General features: G+C 36.2%; 2 protein-coding genes and 1 long non-coding RNA gene across 3 annotated transcripts in view; 1 reads left to right on the forward strand and 2 right to left on the reverse strand.

The window, feature by feature from the left end:
• The first annotated feature begins 415 nt into the window (after positions 1–415).
• On the forward strand, positions 416–10,383 carry LOC139144692 (alpha-2,8-sialyltransferase 8B-like). Its single transcript, XM_070715418.1, has 7 exons — positions 416–2,470; positions 3,546–3,752; positions 4,209–4,350; positions 4,826–4,938; positions 5,740–5,826; positions 9,038–9,267; positions 9,660–10,383. The coding sequence occupies exons 1-7, from the start codon at positions 2,289–2,291 to the stop codon at positions 9,887–9,889; spliced, it is 1,191 nt and encodes a 396-aa protein (XP_070571519.1). The 5' UTR covers positions 416–2,288; the 3' UTR covers positions 9,890–10,383.
• Positions 10,384–11,864: 1,481 nt separating this feature from the next.
• Positions 11,865–15,397, reverse strand: LOC139146079 (plancitoxin-1-like). Its single transcript, XM_070717526.1, has 4 exons — positions 15,130–15,397; positions 14,044–14,241; positions 12,899–13,173; positions 11,865–12,611 (listed from the first exon to the last, which is right to left on the reverse strand). The coding sequence occupies exons 1-4, from the start codon at positions 15,254–15,256 to the stop codon at positions 12,456–12,458; spliced, it is 756 nt and encodes a 251-aa protein (XP_070573627.1). The 5' UTR covers positions 15,257–15,397; the 3' UTR covers positions 11,865–12,455.
• A 1,019-nt stretch (positions 15,398–16,416) lies between these two features.
• The window catches only part of LOC139146080 (uncharacterized), a 29,082-nt gene continuing 24,827 nt past the window's right edge, over positions 16,417–20,671 (reverse strand). Inside the window, exon 3 of the long non-coding RNA XR_011555070.1 lies at positions 16,417–16,435. This is a non-coding gene — a long non-coding RNA (uncharacterized lncRNA). The remainder of the gene's footprint in view (positions 16,436–20,671) is intronic.

Consider the following 20,671-nt stretch of genomic DNA (forward strand, 5'->3'; position numbering starts at 1 on the left):
GTAACATCTAAGTCGGTTGCTGTGACCAATTCTTTTGGGTTGGAAACGGTAGCCGACTGGTTTTGTGTGAGGCCTAGCTGCTAGGCGATGTTGCCGTGAGTGTGTGGGGGTTCGAATCCCGTTTTGGTTATAGTAAAAATGAACGTTTCCAAGAGCAAATACCAGTGGATATTTACAACACCATTTTGGAGACGCGAATCATGTCAACATAAACAACGGGCTCTTGTCGCTCATTTCATATTCGATACAAATCAAACCAATATCAACTCGCATTTAAGCTGTATTAAACAATGTTTGGAGAACCGCTGTGCTGTTCTCAACAGAGGTCACGGTAAAATACAAAATGAAAATAAACGGGCTATTTTACCCTGACATGATAGATTGCTATGTCTTCACTTTTATATTTATCATTTTAATATTTTTATAATTTTAATATTTACAGACATCTTTCAACAGTTTTGCTGTCGACAGTTGAACTTTCAAAGGAAAGATGACTTCTGTATTATTGTTCTAGTTGTGCCATGTCTTACATGTAAAGTTGTTCAGTTGTATTAGTTATCGTTCAGTTTGTGTACATCATGAACAAATGCTCTGGAATACAAGTATGCGCATCCTTTGAGTATTTTCATCATCCAAATTTTCCCTCACTTTTCTGAAAATTGCAAATATTTATAGTATACTTGATGCCAATTCTTCTGCCTTTTCAAACGATCAGTTCAGTAAATTTGACAAAATTTAATTCAATTATAAATGACATGGTCATTTTCAAAACTTTAAGCATCGTCAACACTACCACCACCGTGGGGTTTTCCCAGAATAACATCTTCCAATTAAAATTTCATTCAGGGTTTAGAAATTGAATACAGAGAGGTCGGTTTATCATATTGCGTTTGTGTTAAGCTCATAAAGATATTTTCATAGAGTTTGTATTTGTGCCCATATTTTGGTGTTGTTAGCCAGTTACACTGCTCAGTGAGTACGATAATGTGACGTCATTTAGCTTGAAAGTAGAATCTTCAAGTGAAAGAGAATTTGACACCGTGACAATTTCTTTTTACTGTGACAGTTTATTTCACGTTGTTGTATGAACATTAAAAGGAGGCGGTCGTCGGAACTGCGCATGTACGACTTTCTTGCTTACAAACAATGTATTTCCAGCATGATATCTACATGCATAACGTCAACATAGCTGCAACATTTAAATTTTACAATATTCATTGTTAACAAACATGTTTCAACTTTCATCAATCGCCATCATACCCCAGTTACAGTGCTTACATCTTTCGTAGGGGTCCCTGGCAACCTTTGAGCAGAGTTCCGACGACATCCTTCCTTTAAAAGATGCTGAAGATAATAACTAATAAATGGCCGATCTAGTACAAACCTTGTGACCTTATTCACGAAACAAAACAACAATCCCAACAAAAAACAACAACAAAACAATACCAAAATCAACAGGCCATTCCCTACCCCGCCAATCCATAGCGTTAATACCAACATCACAGAAACCTTTATTGTATTTTCTCTTACCACACTTACCACTTTTTCTCTTCATCATTTGCACCCCATGGCTATGGAGGGCAGGCCGTTCCACAAAATGTGATTCAACTGTACCATACTGAATCTTTTGAGTCGAGTGTCAGCTGACTGTTCGTCTGTGTGCAAAGTGGTGAGAAAAAATTAAATCACAAAGTAAGAAACACGCAGGTCTCGAAATCATACAGCAACAAATCTTAGATTTTTGTGTCATAACAGCGTATTTGGTGAAATGATTTTTAAACAGAAAATATTGGAACAACGCAGACGATTACGAATGTCTGTCATGTTTGATACAACTTGAAGTTATTGTACTACTTGACCTACCTGGCGGTGTACATTTATTTAGTATTGGAAGGCGATATAATGTTGTGCTGTACGTCTACCCGTTTCGAAGTCTCCGTTGTAGTGTAGTTTACTGATCGTAATAGATAAATTCTGTATTTTAAATTCAACCATTACGATTCAGCAATGCTGGTTTAATTACTATGAGTCAAACGATGTTTTGTCGATAACTGCAGAATAAAATGAAATGCAAATATTCTGTACCACGTGAACATACGTTTTACCTTTCCATTGAAATTCGCTGAGCCATGAACTCTGCTTATCGTGTCGTGTTCAGCTAATTAGAATTGTTGAAATTATCAAAACCCAATTCATTTATTCTCCGATACGTTTTGCACTGTACGATCTCGACTTGATGTGTTGTGTAGCTACCGCACGAAATCTACATCTACATTTGAAACGACCAGATGGATGTTCTTAGACTAAGTGGAAATTTGTTAATAAGTGCAGTAAGGAGGAATAAGGCCGTGTTTTTTGTCTGCCTGTTGCTTCTCTCGACTTTCATTTATTCCAAAGTAAACACACTGGACTCGATTATTGCTATATCAAAAGATGGAACTGTCATCTGGCATATTCCATTGGTTAGAAGGTAAGTTCTATCACCAAGAAGACAACTTTCGATGTTGAAATCGAGACTGGGGTATATGGCACGGTTTTTCTTGACATAGGTGATTTCTAACAACGTCATAGTACCTGTTTGCTACCTTGAACTTAAACTCGACATACTGAGTGGCGGGTTCCATATGTTGTTCAAGGATAGAACCCCGTTTAACTGAACTACAAAGTGACGACATAAATGCATTTGGTTTCCAATGGAAATAATGACCAGAGCATGTTGTTTAGGACAATATACCACAGCTGAATATTTATTTGTCGTCATGTGGTTCAAGTAAATTCACAAAAGCTTGTAGTTTAGTTTATATATCGTGTTCTCTAAGTTGAGCAAACGTTTGACAAGAAATCAAAATTCTACATTTGGCGATGTCCTGACAACTGTATTTGTATGTATTTGCATCACTCATAACCTGCACTCCCTAACTGCCCGGTTACTGTATCTTTTATGCATTCCACTCACCGCTAAAGTTACCATCTAATCTCAATAGAGATTCTTCGTTTGATGGCTGTTATTAGACCACATGGTATTGAAAATGTCAGGCTTTTCAATCCTTGGTGCTGGATTTGGCGATTAAATTCATGCGCCGATACATATATAGATTCGGCGGCTGCAGTTGAGGTGTAACTCGAATACCATTTCGTTGTTAAAATCTAAGTTGTGCTTTCGTCGCCAATATATAATGTTTGAAAAAACGTTATGAGGTCAAACACTTGGAGAAGCATCTTCAGAGAAGTTGCAATGGATTTTAAACCGTGCTACCGGATAAATGCATAAAGATGCAGCTACTGAGGCTTTAGGATATGATGTTTTTGCCTTTGAGATGCATCAATATGAAATTAACATTATACTAATTGCTGTTCAGAAGTTTTCTGATAATTATTAACCTAGAAATAATTTTGTAATGTGCTTAATTTTCAAGTTGGCTATCGTTCTTTTATGATAACAAGTTGCCTTTCAAGGCTATGATACGGTACTTGCAAACACCATGGATTACATCAGATTTTGTTAGATTTGTTGAGGTTTACTTTCTTTCTTCCCTTTTCTGCAGTAAACCACCGAGGAGAACGGCTATATTTCCTGTTAATCTCACACAGCGAACTATAAACGGAGCAAAGCAACGGACGGATGAACATAGCACAGCTGGGATAAAATCGCTTCTTCAGTTTAACTACAGCGAAACGACGTCAGTAAAAGATATTACAAGAGAATTATCATTACCATGGACACATGATGTAGGAAATAGGGACAAAATAAGGTAGACTCGTTAATGTTACACTCTAGTAACGCTACACTAATGATTGTATTGAGAGCGTGTCACGCCCCAAAGATAAAATGTCTTATAATGGTCTGCGCATGCTCAAAAAGCACTTAATTTGATTAATTTGTCATTGTTTCTTGTTATTCATTAAGACTAAGTACACTCCCATCTCCCATACTGTGGATATAGCTGAGAATTGGCTGGTTTTTTTTTTCAATTCTGTCAATTCAGGCATCAGCTGAGAAGTGTGGAAGCGAAGCGACTGAAATATGGAGAAATTATGCAACTCTGGAAATGAAATGAAAATTCATGGTTACAATTGTCATTAGAATGTTCGATATTTAAGTGAGAACTGTTCTGTAACTATACAATCAAATTTGAAGCGGACGCTCATTTCCTTCTATAGTCTCTCATTGTATCTGGAAGTAGGCAACTGTATTGATTCTGTTGCAGGAAAGAGATGGAGAACTATGTGGATACCAAGAGAACGTTTGTACTTACCAAAGGCAATGTGAAAATATGGGAAATATTACAAGCAACAATTGCGAACTCTTCCTTCAGAGTTGGACCTGACTTACATCGTCTTCTAAAAAAGGTGAATTGCATGTATCTCTGTCACCAAGGGCTGTCTACATGCAAACAAAAACATTTGTCGAAGAGACATTATTTTTGTTTACGCTGCTATATACACGTGACCACATTAATATATTGTATTAATTCTTACCATTTAGTCTTACTTTGTTAGAAATACATAAAATGCTAAGAGATATTTATTCCTGAATAGGACACTGTCTTAAGAGGGTCATTTCTTTGCAATTGTTAGAAGACAATGAGTGAAGCTCGTGATAATATTGACATTACTCTCAAGTTGTTCGAATCCAATTTCTCTTTTAAAGAACATGAAATATTAAACATAAGCAAACTCTCTGCAAGTAGAATGAACAGTGTCAATAGAAATACAATGCCATCGTTTTCAAATGAATTCTGCATCATACATATACACGCTTCACATTTACAAAACGATATCTTGACGTCACATTTGTTTTTTGTGCTTTTTTTTCAAATCGCAGACGCCAATATTTGTCAATAGAACCTACAACACGTGTAGCATTGTTGGCAGTGGCGGTATACTACTCAACAGTAGATGTGGAAGTCATATTGACTCTGCAGAGGCTATTATCAGGTAAAATGCTTTCTAATTGTTTACATTTAATTTGTATAGACGGGTTTGGTTTTGTGTTCGGTATACGAAATTTTCCCTGACTCGTGCATGTCCTCCTGGCAAGAAATTGCTTTTTTGTACCTGTCTTATGATATAATTTGGTTCACAACCTGGAACTGAGACCGACCATATCAAAAACAAATTGTGTCCATGTATGATTGAGCCTAAAACCAACCAGGTTCAATTTTATCGTCTGAATCCAATTTAGGCCGATGAGTTGCTGCGCTCACTTACACTCATATCAGTTTGTGTGTGGCTTCCGTGTTGCTTGCTCATTACACTGCTCGGCCCCGACAATATTTATCAACAGTCACTGACTCTAGGTCACTGTATCGGTCTTACGTACCTCATCTAATACTCGGCATCCAATTCAACAATTAAGGAGTCAAGGATAATGAATAGCAAACAAACTCAGTCTGCTGTTTTAGTCGACAGATTAACAGACTGAACAAGTCCATTTAAGACCGAATTAGAATTTTGGCCCCAAATGTTTCAGGCCTGGTTGCTTTGGACAGAGTTAGAAATTTGAAAAAAATAGAACTACAACATCAATTAATAATTTGCAGCGACATTCAGCAATGCTTTGATGGTTTTGCGTTTTGTACATCTGTGGATTTGTGTTTCCGCACATAATCACATAGATATGTAACGATGTATGCGGTTTAAATTTCGGATTTGATTTCGGTACAAACGTTTCCATATTACACAGCAGTAACGAGTATTTTTTCTGATTGTTATACCTTATCGATGTTGTTTTTTCAGATTAAACCTAGCTACTTTGGGACCGTTTGTGAAGGATGTTGGCAGAAAGACCACACTTAGCACGCTAAATAAGTCGCAGCTTAAAAGGTGGGCATATTCAGAGCTTTAGTAATAAGCCGACGTATAGTTACATGAACCCGGCTGATATCGCCATGACCAAATGAATCATACTTGATGTACAGAGAGGAAATCCGAGATAAATAGGCATTCTTTCTATTTCTATAATGCCTCGATGAACGATAAGGAAAAGCGAACGCCAGTATTATCGGGTTTATTGAATTGCATACTGATGTTGACAAGTTGCTTTCTCCGACAAATCGATGTAAGAGTCACTCAACAACACCATCAAAAGATTTTCCTTTTAGGCTGTTTTGACGCGACGTTGCTACAAACTTCTAGTATATCTTAACGTTGCAAAGTAAATGTACAAATTATCCAGTTTCACTGAAAATCACTGTTATGCACAGTTACGGTGATTTTCTCCCGATCTTAGCAATAACGTGGTCTTGGCACGGCACACAATCGTTTGAGGCACTTACGCGGAGTTGAGCAAATATTGCTCATGCATTCTGGAACTTTCTTCCAATATTATTGTTTTAATATATTTGGGTCACGTGTTGCCTTTCTATTACTATTACTGGTTAAACAAAGTTTCACTGACAAATTAACTGGCTCGGCGAATTAATAGGCTATTTGCATTACGCCTCGATTGCATATCTCATTTTGGCGATTAAGAGAATATAGCAATTCCTAATTTTGTTGTTAGGAAAAATGCATAGCTTTTAGGCTGTGTTCACAAATAACGGTGAAGGGGGCTTGGGGAGTCGCGATTGAAATCTCTTTTTTTCAGACCCCCATACCCTAAAAATATTTCAAGTCCCCGTCAATATGATCAAAACTTTTCAAGTCCCTCATCCAATTATCACATAGCCGCATATTTTTAGGGATGCAAGCAAAGTAAAAATACACATTTATTGGGCAGTTCTGCTCGCAGATGTTCAACACTACCTGTTATTAGTGATTGTAGAGACATATTCCTACGGCAATTTCTAATATTGATTCGTTTTAAAAAGCATCAGAGGACGTTTTTGATTTATCAGTCCAAGTCGATTTGAGTTTATCCAACTCTGGCTAGGTCAATGACACCTGTTGACGAGCACACAAAATGACAATCATGAGAGAGTATGAATTACTGGCTACATTTTTCCAAATTGTGAAAAACTGATCACAGTGACAAACCAAAAAATTATTTTTCAAAAGTACAAGACAGATATGACTGAAACTCAAAATTGACAATACTGAAAGATTAAAATATTCCATAAAATAAACGTTTTAATCTCTGAAATTCTGTGTGTAATAATGGCAAATTTGATAAAAAAAATAAATAATTCCATTTAGTCGCACATTTTGTCATTTAGATTAGAGTCTTTACTGTTCAAAGTTTTACTTTTGTGTTATTTTACGATGAGAATATGAAAATTTAGAAAATCAAGCATGGTGAACCCATCATTTTTCTTTAATATATGATTATTCTCATATGCCAGAATTCAAAACCTTGATACTTAAAAGTCTCCTGGTCTTCCATATCATGTGCTGCTCCCTGACATGATCTTGTGGATAATTATATTTCAGTGTCGTGAGCGTCATTTGACCAAAACTTCTCTGTCACTGCCGGTATGCAGTGACAGTGACACTGCAGTAGCAGGGCAGCTGTAGTAACTTTGATAATTTAGACAATTTTTTATTATTGCCTGAATACATGGGTTTATGTGCCCGAGAGTAAATGACAATTTGCCCGACGCCAGGAGGGCAAATAAACCCATGTATTCAGGCAATAATATTTTTATTACATGCCTCTTTACAGTTAATGCTACGTAACATTTAGTTTCATGCAGGGCAATTTCAAACAATTTTACCATTATCGACCTGCATCAAACAGATATTAACTTAAATCAAAAGAGCAGTGCGCGCATGGATATTTTACATCTAGCGTTCAGCGTCTACTTTGACGTCGAAAACGTCGAAGGGTTTCACTGGAACAGGTAACCATGGACATCGTTCACTGGCCCGATAACTTCCCGGATGTTCCTATTCAAATCAATGCCCTGATTTGCACTCACATCGAGGCATGTAATAAACACAACTGCGTTCTCATCTACTCCCTACAGCATGTAACACGATTGGAACTAATTTGGAATAATTGAATTTTCATATTGCAAATTTCTCAAAATTGTTAGGTGCCATATAGCTGAATGTCTGAATATCGCAAATCACTCATAAAAACAAGTGTGTACGTAAAAAGAAAGCAGATGAGATAACATTTGTCGATTAAATCGACTTTACTTCACCATCCAATTACCCCAAATTAGTTCCAATCGTCTTAATGTTTAACTGTCCAGTATTCAGCTTGCAAAACGCAGCCTGTGTATGTGTACCTTGCGTTTGTATCATTGACAATTAATGACTTTCAGTCATGTCTCTCTTTAATTATCACCAATACATATTTATATATGCAGGTTTTGTCGTAAAACTGAATATCGTGTTTTTCAGCATACATAGGGAGACAGCAACTGAAACTGTATTTGATATAGTGCATAGAAATATTGAAAAAAATAACACGATTGGAACTTATTTTGCATAATTGGATTTTCATATTTTGCAAATTTCTCAAAAAGAGGTGCCATATAGCTGAATGTTGCAATATCGCACATTACTCATAAAAACAAGTGTGTAATATGAAAGGAAAAGCAAATGAGATAACATTTGTAGATTAAATCGACATTACTTCACCGTCAAATTATCCCAAATTAGTCCAATCTTGTTAATTATCAACAATTTCAGCTTTGACCCATTACTAGGCCAACATGTTTGGTTTTATTTACTAAAATCATACATGCTTAGATTGTTTTGAGATGAAAGTCATGAAATGTGACAAAACTGTACTAGATTTTGTTTCATTATTACTAACATTAGAACAATTGGATGACATTAAAATTTATGCATTGCCTTACCTACCAAACTTTGGAATCGGAAAAGGTATAAAGGTAAAAGGGAACAAAACATTTTCAGGTCCCGCTATAAGTAGAGCAAAACTTTCAAGTCCCCTTTATTACCTCCAAACTTTTTCGAATTCCCGTAAATTCATCTGACCCCCCTCTGTCCCACAGTTTTTTGTGAGCGCACCCTTATTGAAAAAAGCGACACAATACTGAAATGCAGCACGGGAATGAATGAGCCCCTGATGTCCTGATGTACCTGACCTTTTATGTCTGACCTTCTGACCTACTTGACCTTTCAGTTTCCGTGGCCTAATGACACGTAAAGATCGCCGTAATCTGGTTAACAAAGTGAAAGTCTATGAAAACATTGCAATTTTAATGCATTCAACATCGGTGGACTTTGACTTGACGTTGAGGGCGGCAAGGATTTTGCAACAGCACATTAACATTTACTTCATTCATCCAAATCACTTCAGAGGGTTGTGGGACTACTGGAAAACCAAGAGTCTTCCTAAAAGACCTAGCTCAGGTAAAGATTTCGTTTACGTCGTTTCAAAACGTGTTTCTTAATCTCATCTATAATGATTTTAAGTATTGTCATATTGACAATATTTTCGCCGTTAGGAAGCATTCAGCCGACTTTGTTTGGCATCCGGGTATTCTCATTGCATCCGACGACCAGATGTTCATTCCCACTGCCGATGCTGAGAGTATTAGATATTTCTACGGTTTATGCAGTGCATGCGTCAAATCGATTTAAATACATGAACGAACATGTTTTGGTTGACTAGGTAAAGGAAACTGCGGTCAAATGAGTGAATCTGATCAATATTTTACTTAATTTCAATGTTTATATGTAGTAAAATACAAAGCGGTGCATCGAGTCATCACACTAACACACACACTATTTTCTGTTTTCAGGTTTCTACATGGTGTCGGTGGCGATAGCAAACTGTGAAAAAGTAAACGTGTACGGTTTTTGGCCTTATAAATATGACGTCAACGGAAATATCATGCGTTATCATTATTACGATAAAATGCATATGTCATCCTCACACAGTTTTATCGACGAATTTAGAGCTCTTCGTAAACTTCATCAACAAGGTGTTATCAAGCTTCATGTTGCCTCATGCAATGGTACCTCCTCGTGAAACGATTTGCTAGGATCCATCACTTGTTTGTGTATACTATCTGAATACGCCAGAGTTTCTATTGAATAGTGAAAGTTGTTTCATCATCAGCTGTGTTTACTTATTTTTGAGAAATATAGTCCCTTCAGGCAAGCTGGTTACTACAGGTTTTAAAATGCTGATAGTTACTTGATCGTATAATCTTGCATTTTGCAACTTTTCGCACTTAAAAGCAAAATGGATTTCAAAAAAAAAACGTAACAGAAGAAAAGTGACAGATTAACACACAGAAAATCAGCAATTGCAGTCTTGATGTGAGGTCATGTACTATGACGAAACCTTATTTGTTTTGTTGCAAAGCTGCAGTGGTTCACCAGTGCTCTACGCAATGGTTCCTTAGGACACAGCGGAGAATGGGTGCAGTCTTTGAGTTACAGCGTTGTTTATCATTATCATCAATAAGACAATAAAAAGCTTATGATATCTCCTTGACAAACGATTTCAAATGTCATAAAGTTTCTGAAAGGCATTTTTGAGTCGACCATGTGAACGAGTGCGTGACGATGGTATTAATATTTAAATGGTCACGAGCATTCTACCGAGCAATAAACAGGATTTGATCTGAAGATGAAGTTGTTTTTGTTTTTATTGTTTGAGGCATTGTTTACTTACTGGCGACTCAGTACCTCGCAATAGATAAGTCCATTATATTTGAAGTTATGTAAGATATTATTGAAAATGGGTCTCTCTCAAATTGACAGTGCTGATCAAGCTTCCAGTCCTTGCTGTTCAATTTGTAAGGACAGACCTAATTACGAAGACCTGTACATGTGGCTGTGGTAGAAATTGAGGGCGCACTGTAATTAGCACACAAATTCTGGCTGAGCCACGGCAACAAAATACGGTAGCGTTGTTTGTGCTATTCTTTGTCATAGAAAATCAACGGCGAATATCCGGGGATTCTTGGTACCTTGAAGACAATTTTGCCACATAATTGAGTCATTAAAATCAGCCGGTCGAACACATCATATGGTAGATTTTTGCAGTTAAAATATTCACAACTGTTATACATAAATACAAATAATACTGTAATGGATGGAGAATGTTTCGATCTCTCTAGCTTGTTCTCTGTGTCTTCCTCTTTTTAACACGCCAAAATGTACAGTTTATGCGAGTAAACGACTCGAAAGCCATTTTCAGTTTGGTGAAGATTAGTTCGTAACACTCGTGGCAGTAAGAGGGCATTTTCAAGCTACAAATTAGACGAGTCAAATCCAGTGACCACTTGTTTCACTCGCTTAAAGACACAACTTGCCCAATTTATGCAGTATACTAACTGATTACATCGGAGCAATCCACTATATGAAACGCCAACTGTATTTTTCCTGTGTCCGTAGTATTCTAGATTATTCATCCCGGTCTTGTCCTGTCAGACAAAAGCAATCATTGCTACATTTTGAAGGTGCCCAAAAGAGAGCCGTCAACTATTTTCCTGGATATCCCCAGGAGATGAATTATAAAGAACGTATGATAAATGAGTTTAAAGAGTCACTACTGTGTTGTCCATATTTTTATATTCAGAGTTTCAGAGTTCCAGGACTCCTCGATTACAACGAGAATGTCCCACTGAGGCCAGCAAAGAGACCTAGTTATTGGTAAACGCGACCGATGAGGGCGCACTGAACACCTGATGTCAGAGTCTTACATTTACCAATATCACAATGATGCACAAACTTTTGAGATGTCCAGAAAATAAAGGAATGTACTAAAATGATCAAAACTTAAATAACAATGCACGCTAGTACAGTAGGCACTATAATTTTAATGTCATGTAAATCAATATATATATATATATATATATATATATATATATATATATATATATATATATATATATATATATATATATATATATATATATATTGTGTATAATTGTTGCATGTAGCTTTAATTTGACAAAATATCAGAGGTAGTTAATTTTAAGTCAAATATCAAAAATGTAACATTGCCACAGAGAAAGAAATCAGCTACAGTTACAACATGCAAAATTAGCTGATTCGCCAATTTGTGCAAATTTTAACAAACAAAACATAAGACCGGAGAAATTGAATTGTTTGGTTTTGCGTCCACTCAAGCTTTTGAAAGATTAGCAAGTACTCTCAGCGGTTAAAAATACATACAGAAAATTGTACAGAAGGAAGTTTTATATTCACTTGATTATTTTAATGTACGATGAGTACCCATTCAAGAATCAAAGCCGAAAATTCACCTACATGATTTATCCTATAATGTTATATTCTGCAATTAAGCAGATGTTTTAAGTACACTTAATTTATAAAAGATAACACGGTGTTTGAGGTTGAAAAGTCCAGCCATATACAGTTTTTTTCATGAAATAAAGAATATAAATGATTTGGTCCAAAGCCATACAGGGACTTTGAAGTACGAGAAAGCTTACCAACGGAACAATCTCATCTTGGTTATGTCAGTTCATTAAAAACACTAAGATTCCTTTCCAAATAGATATTGTTTCTAGAAAAAATGTATCGCTTGAAGCCTGAAAACCAATAAGTTTGGTATGGACGTGTTAGCGTCGCTTATCCATTATTGGCACAGTCCTGTTACACTCGTGATCTTCATTCATTATTACCTCTTCGTATCTAAATATTATATCGGTGAATTGTCTCCAGACCTCGTTGTCATGGATACACACGACACCACCTCCTTTTTTCGTCTGACTCTCCTGAGGGGGAAAATATAATACCCGATTTCACAACAGTTGACGCTTGCAGTAAAGCTTGTTATTTTCAGCAAGATCTGCCATATGAAGTATGACATTGATAACAAAGTCTGACGTTTTTCATATCTATTCCCCACTTTCTTATCCTTTCTGTGATGCGATGTTGGCAAAACAAAGTTAACCCTTTCAAAAGTGTCGTTTATGAGAAATCGGTCCATCTTGAGAGAATATTTAAATAAAATATTATGCAAATTCATCAATAATGACAACAAATATAGCGAGAGACTTACAAATCTGTTGTGATCGCCAATACAAACCCATGGTCTGCTCGCATCTTGAGACACAGCCCATTTTGAGTTGTCTTGTGTTGTGTTAAATCTGTAGTTGTCGTTGTTTCTGACATCAGTGAATGTTATATTCTGTATATTTTCAACTTTGTACATTTTGTGAGCAGTGCGATTTGTCTGTCCATAACAAGATGGCAATCTTCCACCGGCACCCCTTCTCCAGGCTTCGACGTATACCCCGCTGAGTTTCAGTCTATCCGTAAGATAGGCATAAATCTCTATTAAAGCAGAGAAAATAGTGTAAAAAAATCAAAGGTTGGCTTCAAATGATTAAATGAGAAATAATAACATTGTGAAAACAGTAATGAAAACAATATGAGCTTAAATCGGGTTTTCTGTAAACACTGCTGAGATTATCGGCCAGCTATGTGCTGCTTTGTGGCTGCTCTACTGTTTCCTTAGACTTGGTTCAAGTAAGTGAATTTCTGAAAAAAAAAATTTGTAATAGTTTCTCTTGTGTTTCTCCCATTTCATACAAACCTATTTGGAAGTTGGCAGCCAAGACCAGGTTTTCCTTGCGATTAATTGAACGCGTTACCTTTGAGTCTGCGCAGTGGTGAGTTCACTCCACTTCACGCGTTTCAAAAGAAAACAGAAAACAAATCATCGCGTTCACCCGATTCAAACATTTACAAATCACAGACTTGAACCAAGTCTACTGTTTCCTTAAAAACACATTAACCAAAATCGTAATTAGGCCAAAGTAATGAAATTCTTTGTTTTGCGTCCCCGCCCGCTTAGGTTTTTAAGGTTTTCATGAAAAACACACACAGTGTATTTGAATAGGAAATTTTAGGACATACCCGCTTAGCTTTTCTGAACTAAAAATTTTGTTACAATTTTTTATTTGCTGCAATCAAATTACATTGTGTTAATTTTCTTGTGTGTGTTTTTCAGCCGCTTAGGCGCGTACCTTTTCCCATTTTGAGTGGACGCAAAACAAAGAATTTAATTACTTTGGCCTTATTTGATCGAGACAAGTGACATTTTTGAACCCATGAATGTGTAAGATAAGGCATGGAGTTAGGATGTGCCTTAAAACACGCCATACATGTTTCATCAACTACAACTTTCGACGTTTAACTTACCTTCTTCACTTTCGCCTTTCTTTGCAATATTAATAAACCTTTCATTTGTGAAATCGGTACAGTCGCTCTTGCATTCCGTGCAATCCCACCAAGGTTTAATAGTCTGGAGGGAAATAAGTGCCTGATCTCGCTTTGGTTTGATGGGACTCTTCACCTTTTCACTGTACACATGCGGCTTATAGAAGTCTATTTGATATCCTACAATGACGAAAAAATCTCTAGGTATATATTGTCTCATGACGGTCTCTTCAATAATTTTTTTCTTTTAAAAGTATACTTGACGTAAACAAAATATCAATTTCACGTTCAATCTTAAATCTGAACTTGACGTAAACAAAATATCAATTTCACGTTCAATCTGAAATCTGAAGTCCAGGTGATCGGCATTGGCGATGTCTATACCTTGTATACCCATTAATTAAATTGGTACTCCTAGCAAGACAACTGAGCATCTATTTTTCTCAAAAGTCTCCTTAAAAACCTCCATAGCAATTCGAATTATTATTTCATAAATTTCGACAGTTTAAATTTACTTTGATTGGTTCTGATAGTCGTATAATCAGTGTTTAGTAATGACGTGCAATTAAATTGTTTTCTCATACTTTTTGATCAAGACAATCAATTTCAGATACGGACAATGTCACATCATGTAATCAAAGGATGTGTTAATTTCCGAACCCGATTATTTAGTAGGACCCACATGTATTTGTCTTGATGCTACGAAAATATGTCTTCTGTACTGACTTGGTACCAAATTAATATACATGTAAAAATAAAAGAATGTTTTTGAATGCAGACAGGTTGAATCATATCTTTGCTAAAGTTGATTGCAGGCCATATGTGATTCTGGTATTTGTTTGAATTTTTCGATAGACGAGTTAATTATTATATTGGAGGAAAGAAGCTACATGGGCTATCTGTTATTTCCAAGCTACCATGAATTTCATAATCATGGTGTTGTCGTACGACAATAAATAAGTGTGTCCCTATCGTAAAATAGGAAAGACGCTTGTCTAGCCACACGTATACTCATCATACCCATAAAGAGATAATCAAAGTTACACTAAATAGAAACAGAATTCTTACTTATCGTGTACAGTGCAGCCCCATCAAACGTAAGGCACAGGAAAATTTGTCCATTTGCATCACCATTTGAAGGCCATTGGTTCCAATAAGCAGGTGGATTTGGAAACTTCGGAAGCGAATAAACCATCCAGAATCCACTTTCAGCGTTGAACAAAATGGTTCCTGCAACAGAGAAAGGCTGATGTACCGTAAATTCCAAGCAGAATCCTAAACTTCTAAAATCTTTAAAGTTCACGTTTTTGCAAAGAGAATTTGTCAATAATCTAATGTAAACTTCTGGATTAAGTAATTATACATTACACACGTCAAAATCAATGCCTAAAACGTAAAGTTACAAAATAAGTGCCAGAGTATGCATTCTCTCTTGAACAGTTATCATTAGTGTACATTGTATCTATCTATCTATCTATCCATCCATCTATCTATCTATCTATCTATCTATCTATCTATCTATCTATCTATCTATCTATCTATCTGTCTGTCTATCTGTCTGTCTGTCTGTCTGTCTGCCTGCCTGCCTGCCTGCCTGCCTGCCTGCCTGCCTGCCTGCCTGCCTGCCTGCCTGTCTGTCTATCTATCTATCTATCTATCTATCTATCTATCTATCTATCTATCTATCTATCTCTCTCTCTCTACCTACCTACCTACCTACCTACCTACCTACCTACCTATCTATCTCATGTGTGTCAGTTTTTATATATCGCTTTGCTTTTAAGAATAGGACAGTGTAATTCCCAAGAGGACATCTGTGTACTGAGAGAGAGAGAGAGAGAGAGAGAGAGAGAGAGAGAGAGAGAGAGAGAGAGAGAGAGAGAGAGAGAGAGAGCAAGCCACCTGACCATGGTGAGTGATATCACAAAAACTTCAGTTCAATTGAAAACAATTTAGACAAGCATTCATTTATATTAATCATGGGTGATAATTCGTAATGGTGTACATTTCAAATTGTTGACGTCACAGATTATAAATCAACTTGCTCTACTATCATTTAGTTGCACTTTTCGGGCATTAATTGCTATAATTTGAACCAATTCATAGAAAGGATGGGTGATATTGATCATGACGTATTTAGGATATTATTAAGTTTCACATAACGTTGACGAAAGTTAAAACATTGACAGAATAGCGACTGTCAAGCGAACTAGAAAAAGAAAAGAAAAGGAAGGAATGTGAGAGAAAGAAGAAAGCAGGCTGGGCGGATGGACTGAAGACAGACAGACAGAGAGACAGCTCGACAGATTGACGTACAGACATGCAGACTGACAGACAGAAATGTCCATTACGATCGCATATAACTCACGTCAGGCTGAAAACAAAAAAAAGATTATTTGATTAATTGAAATACTTGGATTAAACATGTGAGTTTGATATTTCCGTTATGTTTCTTAAGTTTTGCTGCCTGGATTGAAAAAAAATCACCGTGACACTTGTTAGTTCTTTGTTTATTTAATGCGGACAACAACTGTCAATCGCTCATAAATATAAACACACACGGACTGAATTAGTGTAATTGCAGAAATTTGTCACCCCGCTACAAATCACAATTTCAATGACATCTTCGTACATGGAAATTATACTTTCGGACTTTTCCAGTTGGACAAAGGAACTGAATAGAAATTACATGGATTCCACAATTTTTATGCAATGTCAAGAAGGCAAAATGGGGCTGATATGGTCCAAATGACGGCTTCCATTTAGCAAGTTTAAAAACTTTTCCCGCTGCAAGTAGAATTACTATGATTTTGGAATTTTACCTAAAAATGTCAAATCACAATACACGGGAGTCTATTTCCAATGTCGTACATTTCGGATTTATTTTTCCCACTCCCCCTCAATACTTAAGAAAAATCCAGTTATCGTATTTTATTGTAGAATTTACCATAATGTCATCAATGACTCTATTTGATTTATATCATTCCCCTTATCAAATAAATACACACCCACTTTAATGTAATGGTTAGGAAACATGTTCATACTGATAGAATGTTTTCTTCTGTATTCTCTTACATCATTTAGTATGAATAATTTGGCGACGTATAAGTCAAAACCTTATCTTCATACATATTTGACACCCTCGGGTAGTGCATACACTCATTCACTTTGAAACGAGTAGTGTGTCTGTGCTATAGCGGCCGTTTTATATTACGCGAGTGCCCCTTCGTCAAGTAATACGCGATGCTTGGAAGCGGGGACTAATAGAATTCCACACCCAATGGACTGAGGTAGAACGTCTCACATTAGCTTGGGATTTCTGTTGGCTAGTATGAGACAAATTCCCCGACGAGTGTGAGACTTTTCATCTAGCTCATTGGGGTGTGGGATTATTTTTCTTACGTGCCTTCAATACTTGAGAAAATTGTAGTCATAGTATTTTATTGTAGAAAACACCGTTGTCGTCATTACACTTCTTTGATTTATATCACTCTCTCTAAAAAACATAGTCCATATTCACACACATATAATACTACACGAAACATCAGATGAAACTTTTCTTGTCACTTCATAAAGTATAAAGAACTTGGCCATATATTGGTCAAGATAATCACATGGCATCATGCGTTTGTAAATCTTCATACATATTAGCCCTAACCGGGTGTGCACAAATCCATTCACTTTGAAGTCTGTCGTCTGCCCGAGCTCTAGGTGCGGTTTCAAAGTACGCAATCGCCAACCCGTCAAATAATACAGGCGGGTTTGGTGCGGGGATAGCAAAGAACCAATGAGCATTCGTCAAAATATGTTTCGCTCGTGCGACGATGCACAGTGAACAAATCGACCCCAAAGAAGTGTTCTCACACTCCTAGCGTAAGCTTAGGGACTGGTCAGTTTCTTCGGCCTGGGGGGGGGGGGGCGGTGGATTATTTTTGCTGACGTCAAAAAAGTGGCTGACCCCCCTATTCCAAATTTTGAAAACAGGGTGACACCCCTATCCCAAATTTCGAAAACAGGGTGACCCCCCCCGCACGCGACAACTGTAACAGAAAAGGTGGACAGACATAAAAATTCATATATATATATATATATATATATATTATATTTTACAAACATTTATATATATATATTTTACAAACATTTATATATATATATATATATACATATATATATATATATATATATATATATAATATATATGTATTATATTTTACATACATTTATATTTTAACAGTCATTATGTGTTTTAATGAAATTGTTGACATGTCAGTTGTAAGATAGGAATTTCAAAGTGTCAATCTTGAAGTTTGAATACAGTACATTTTGAATGAGTTGTGAATGTATTTCACATTTTCTATGCTTAACCAGATGTCCTGAACAGAAATGGATGTCAATCATTAATATCAAAGAGGAAAAAGCAGTAAATCAAAAATTTTGAAGGGTGTTAAGACTTGCCTGCCATCCAATTAAATCTCCTGAGGAGCCATAGAGAGGCATTTTAGCCAAATCTGATGTGTGCAGTGTCTGAGATGACCTTTTCTTGTAACATGAAACCATAAAAAGCACAGCTAAATAATGGACAAAACTGCCTTTTTAAACTGTTATTTTGTCATAAAAAACCATCATTCTACAGAAAACCTGAGACACAAAGGAAAACAGTTGCATCAATGACAACGAAAGATATCTTGTCATTTTTCTATCTCTAAAATAAGTATATATATATATATATATATATATATATATATATATATATATATATATATATATATATATATATATATATATATATATATATATATATATATATATATATACAGAATAAACTTGGGTTGAAACCACCGACCACACCTGGTTGTTAGGTTCCAAACGTATTTATTATACCTCAAACACAACGTTTCGCTCTAAATTTAGAGCTTCTTCAGGTGTTTTCTACAATAAAAAGTACGAACATGAAAATTACAATGGTTGAATTGTGTAGGAAAACGAGCAATGTAGAGTTATAAGTCTGTAAAAATCTGGAAATGTACATGAAATACGATTGGAACTAATTTAGGAAAATTGGATGAGGTAATTATTAGGAAAATGTAACGAAATCGAAATTTTTACAGCTGAAATTTTACAAAATGATAGAATAGTGTAAAATTTGAAATATTGTTCTCATGGAACAAAAACACGAAAACACAACGAATATTGCATACCTCTTTCATCGGATTCATTTTCATGGAAAAAGTTCATTTTTGTGTAAATGTACTAAAGAAATGAGACAAAATGCTTAAAATTTCTCTACTTAACGACTTTTGAGTCAGGGCACTTTGAAATGCCCTTGACTTTTTCGTGAATTTAAGGCTTCATAAACATTAAATTGAGTCAGGGCACATTTTAAAGACCCTGACTGACTTAACTGTAAATCAATCGAAAAGCTCCATTTTGGTCGAGGAAAAGTGACAAACTGAGATTATTACTAGTGTTTCAGTAATGAAGAAACTACAGACAAACTCTCATATTGTCATTCAAATATGGATATTGTTCAAATGTTTTGAACAATATTGCATCTGTAAATGTACATAAATGAAAGGAGAGAGACTAACCTCGAGGTTGTGACTACGGTCAAAACTGTCTGGACCTACGCCGAGAGCTGGAAATTGGCGCGCTGAAGTCAGGGGTGGGGGTCCCTTTAAATACTCAAAAGCTGGTATGTGGGGGCGCTGTTAAATGCTATGTAAATTTTGGGCGAATGTTTTGGCCAGCTGGAGACAGTGTGTCAAGTTTTTTGATCCATTGTGATTCTAAATGTTTGCGTAGTTTGTCATCCTGTTTATTGACTTGGATGATGCCAATTATTGAAACATCACTGATACTGTGTTGATCAGAATTAAAATGTATGGCGACCGGGGTATCTTTTTATGACGCACTGAGGAGAGGTGGTTATTGAAACGAAGTCTGAGAGATGTTTTAGTTTCCGGGGGTATACAAAACGAAGACCGAAGATCGAAGACCGAAGACCGAAGATCGAAGACCGAAGACCGAAGACACCTGGCACGATGCACTCTAACCGGCAAGGACGGATCGAAAGTTATAGTATTTAGTACGCAGTAATTACGCTGTTCAGACATAATACACGCGCCAAGTTACCATCACATCGGATCAAACTGAAACACTCGCCTGCGCGACTTGATAACGATGGCGGCTAACATTTCAAACACAATACACGAAGTTCAACCGAAATTAAGCCAATACGGCGAAATATGGCCCTTAAATACGGAGATATCACAGTTCTTTGATTTGTACTTTTGACTTTGACAGATACGGCAAGCCGCTAGTATTGGTTTCGGATTGTAATTCTCAAATAGGCGCAACTATTTTAAGTTTTAATGCTTCATATAGCCATTTTTGATATAATTGTGGATGAATAACTCTCACCTTGACCAATTGAAACAATCCCGACGAAATATGGACCATTATTACGAAAGATATGCCAGGGTCTTCGTTTTGTACATTTGGACTTGAAAAACGCCCAAAATTAGTAGGTTTTTCTTAAATTACTCCAAAAATATACGTCCAAATTTTATTTTTGGCACGGAATTGACTTCCTCCCACTATTCTTCACAAA

Source organism: Ptychodera flava, chromosome 12, assembly GCF_041260155.1.
Source record: "Ptychodera flava strain L36383 chromosome 12, AS_Pfla_20210202, whole genome shotgun sequence".
In the NCBI taxonomy this organism is placed as follows: Eukaryota; Metazoa; Hemichordata; class Enteropneusta; family Ptychoderidae; genus Ptychodera; species Ptychodera flava.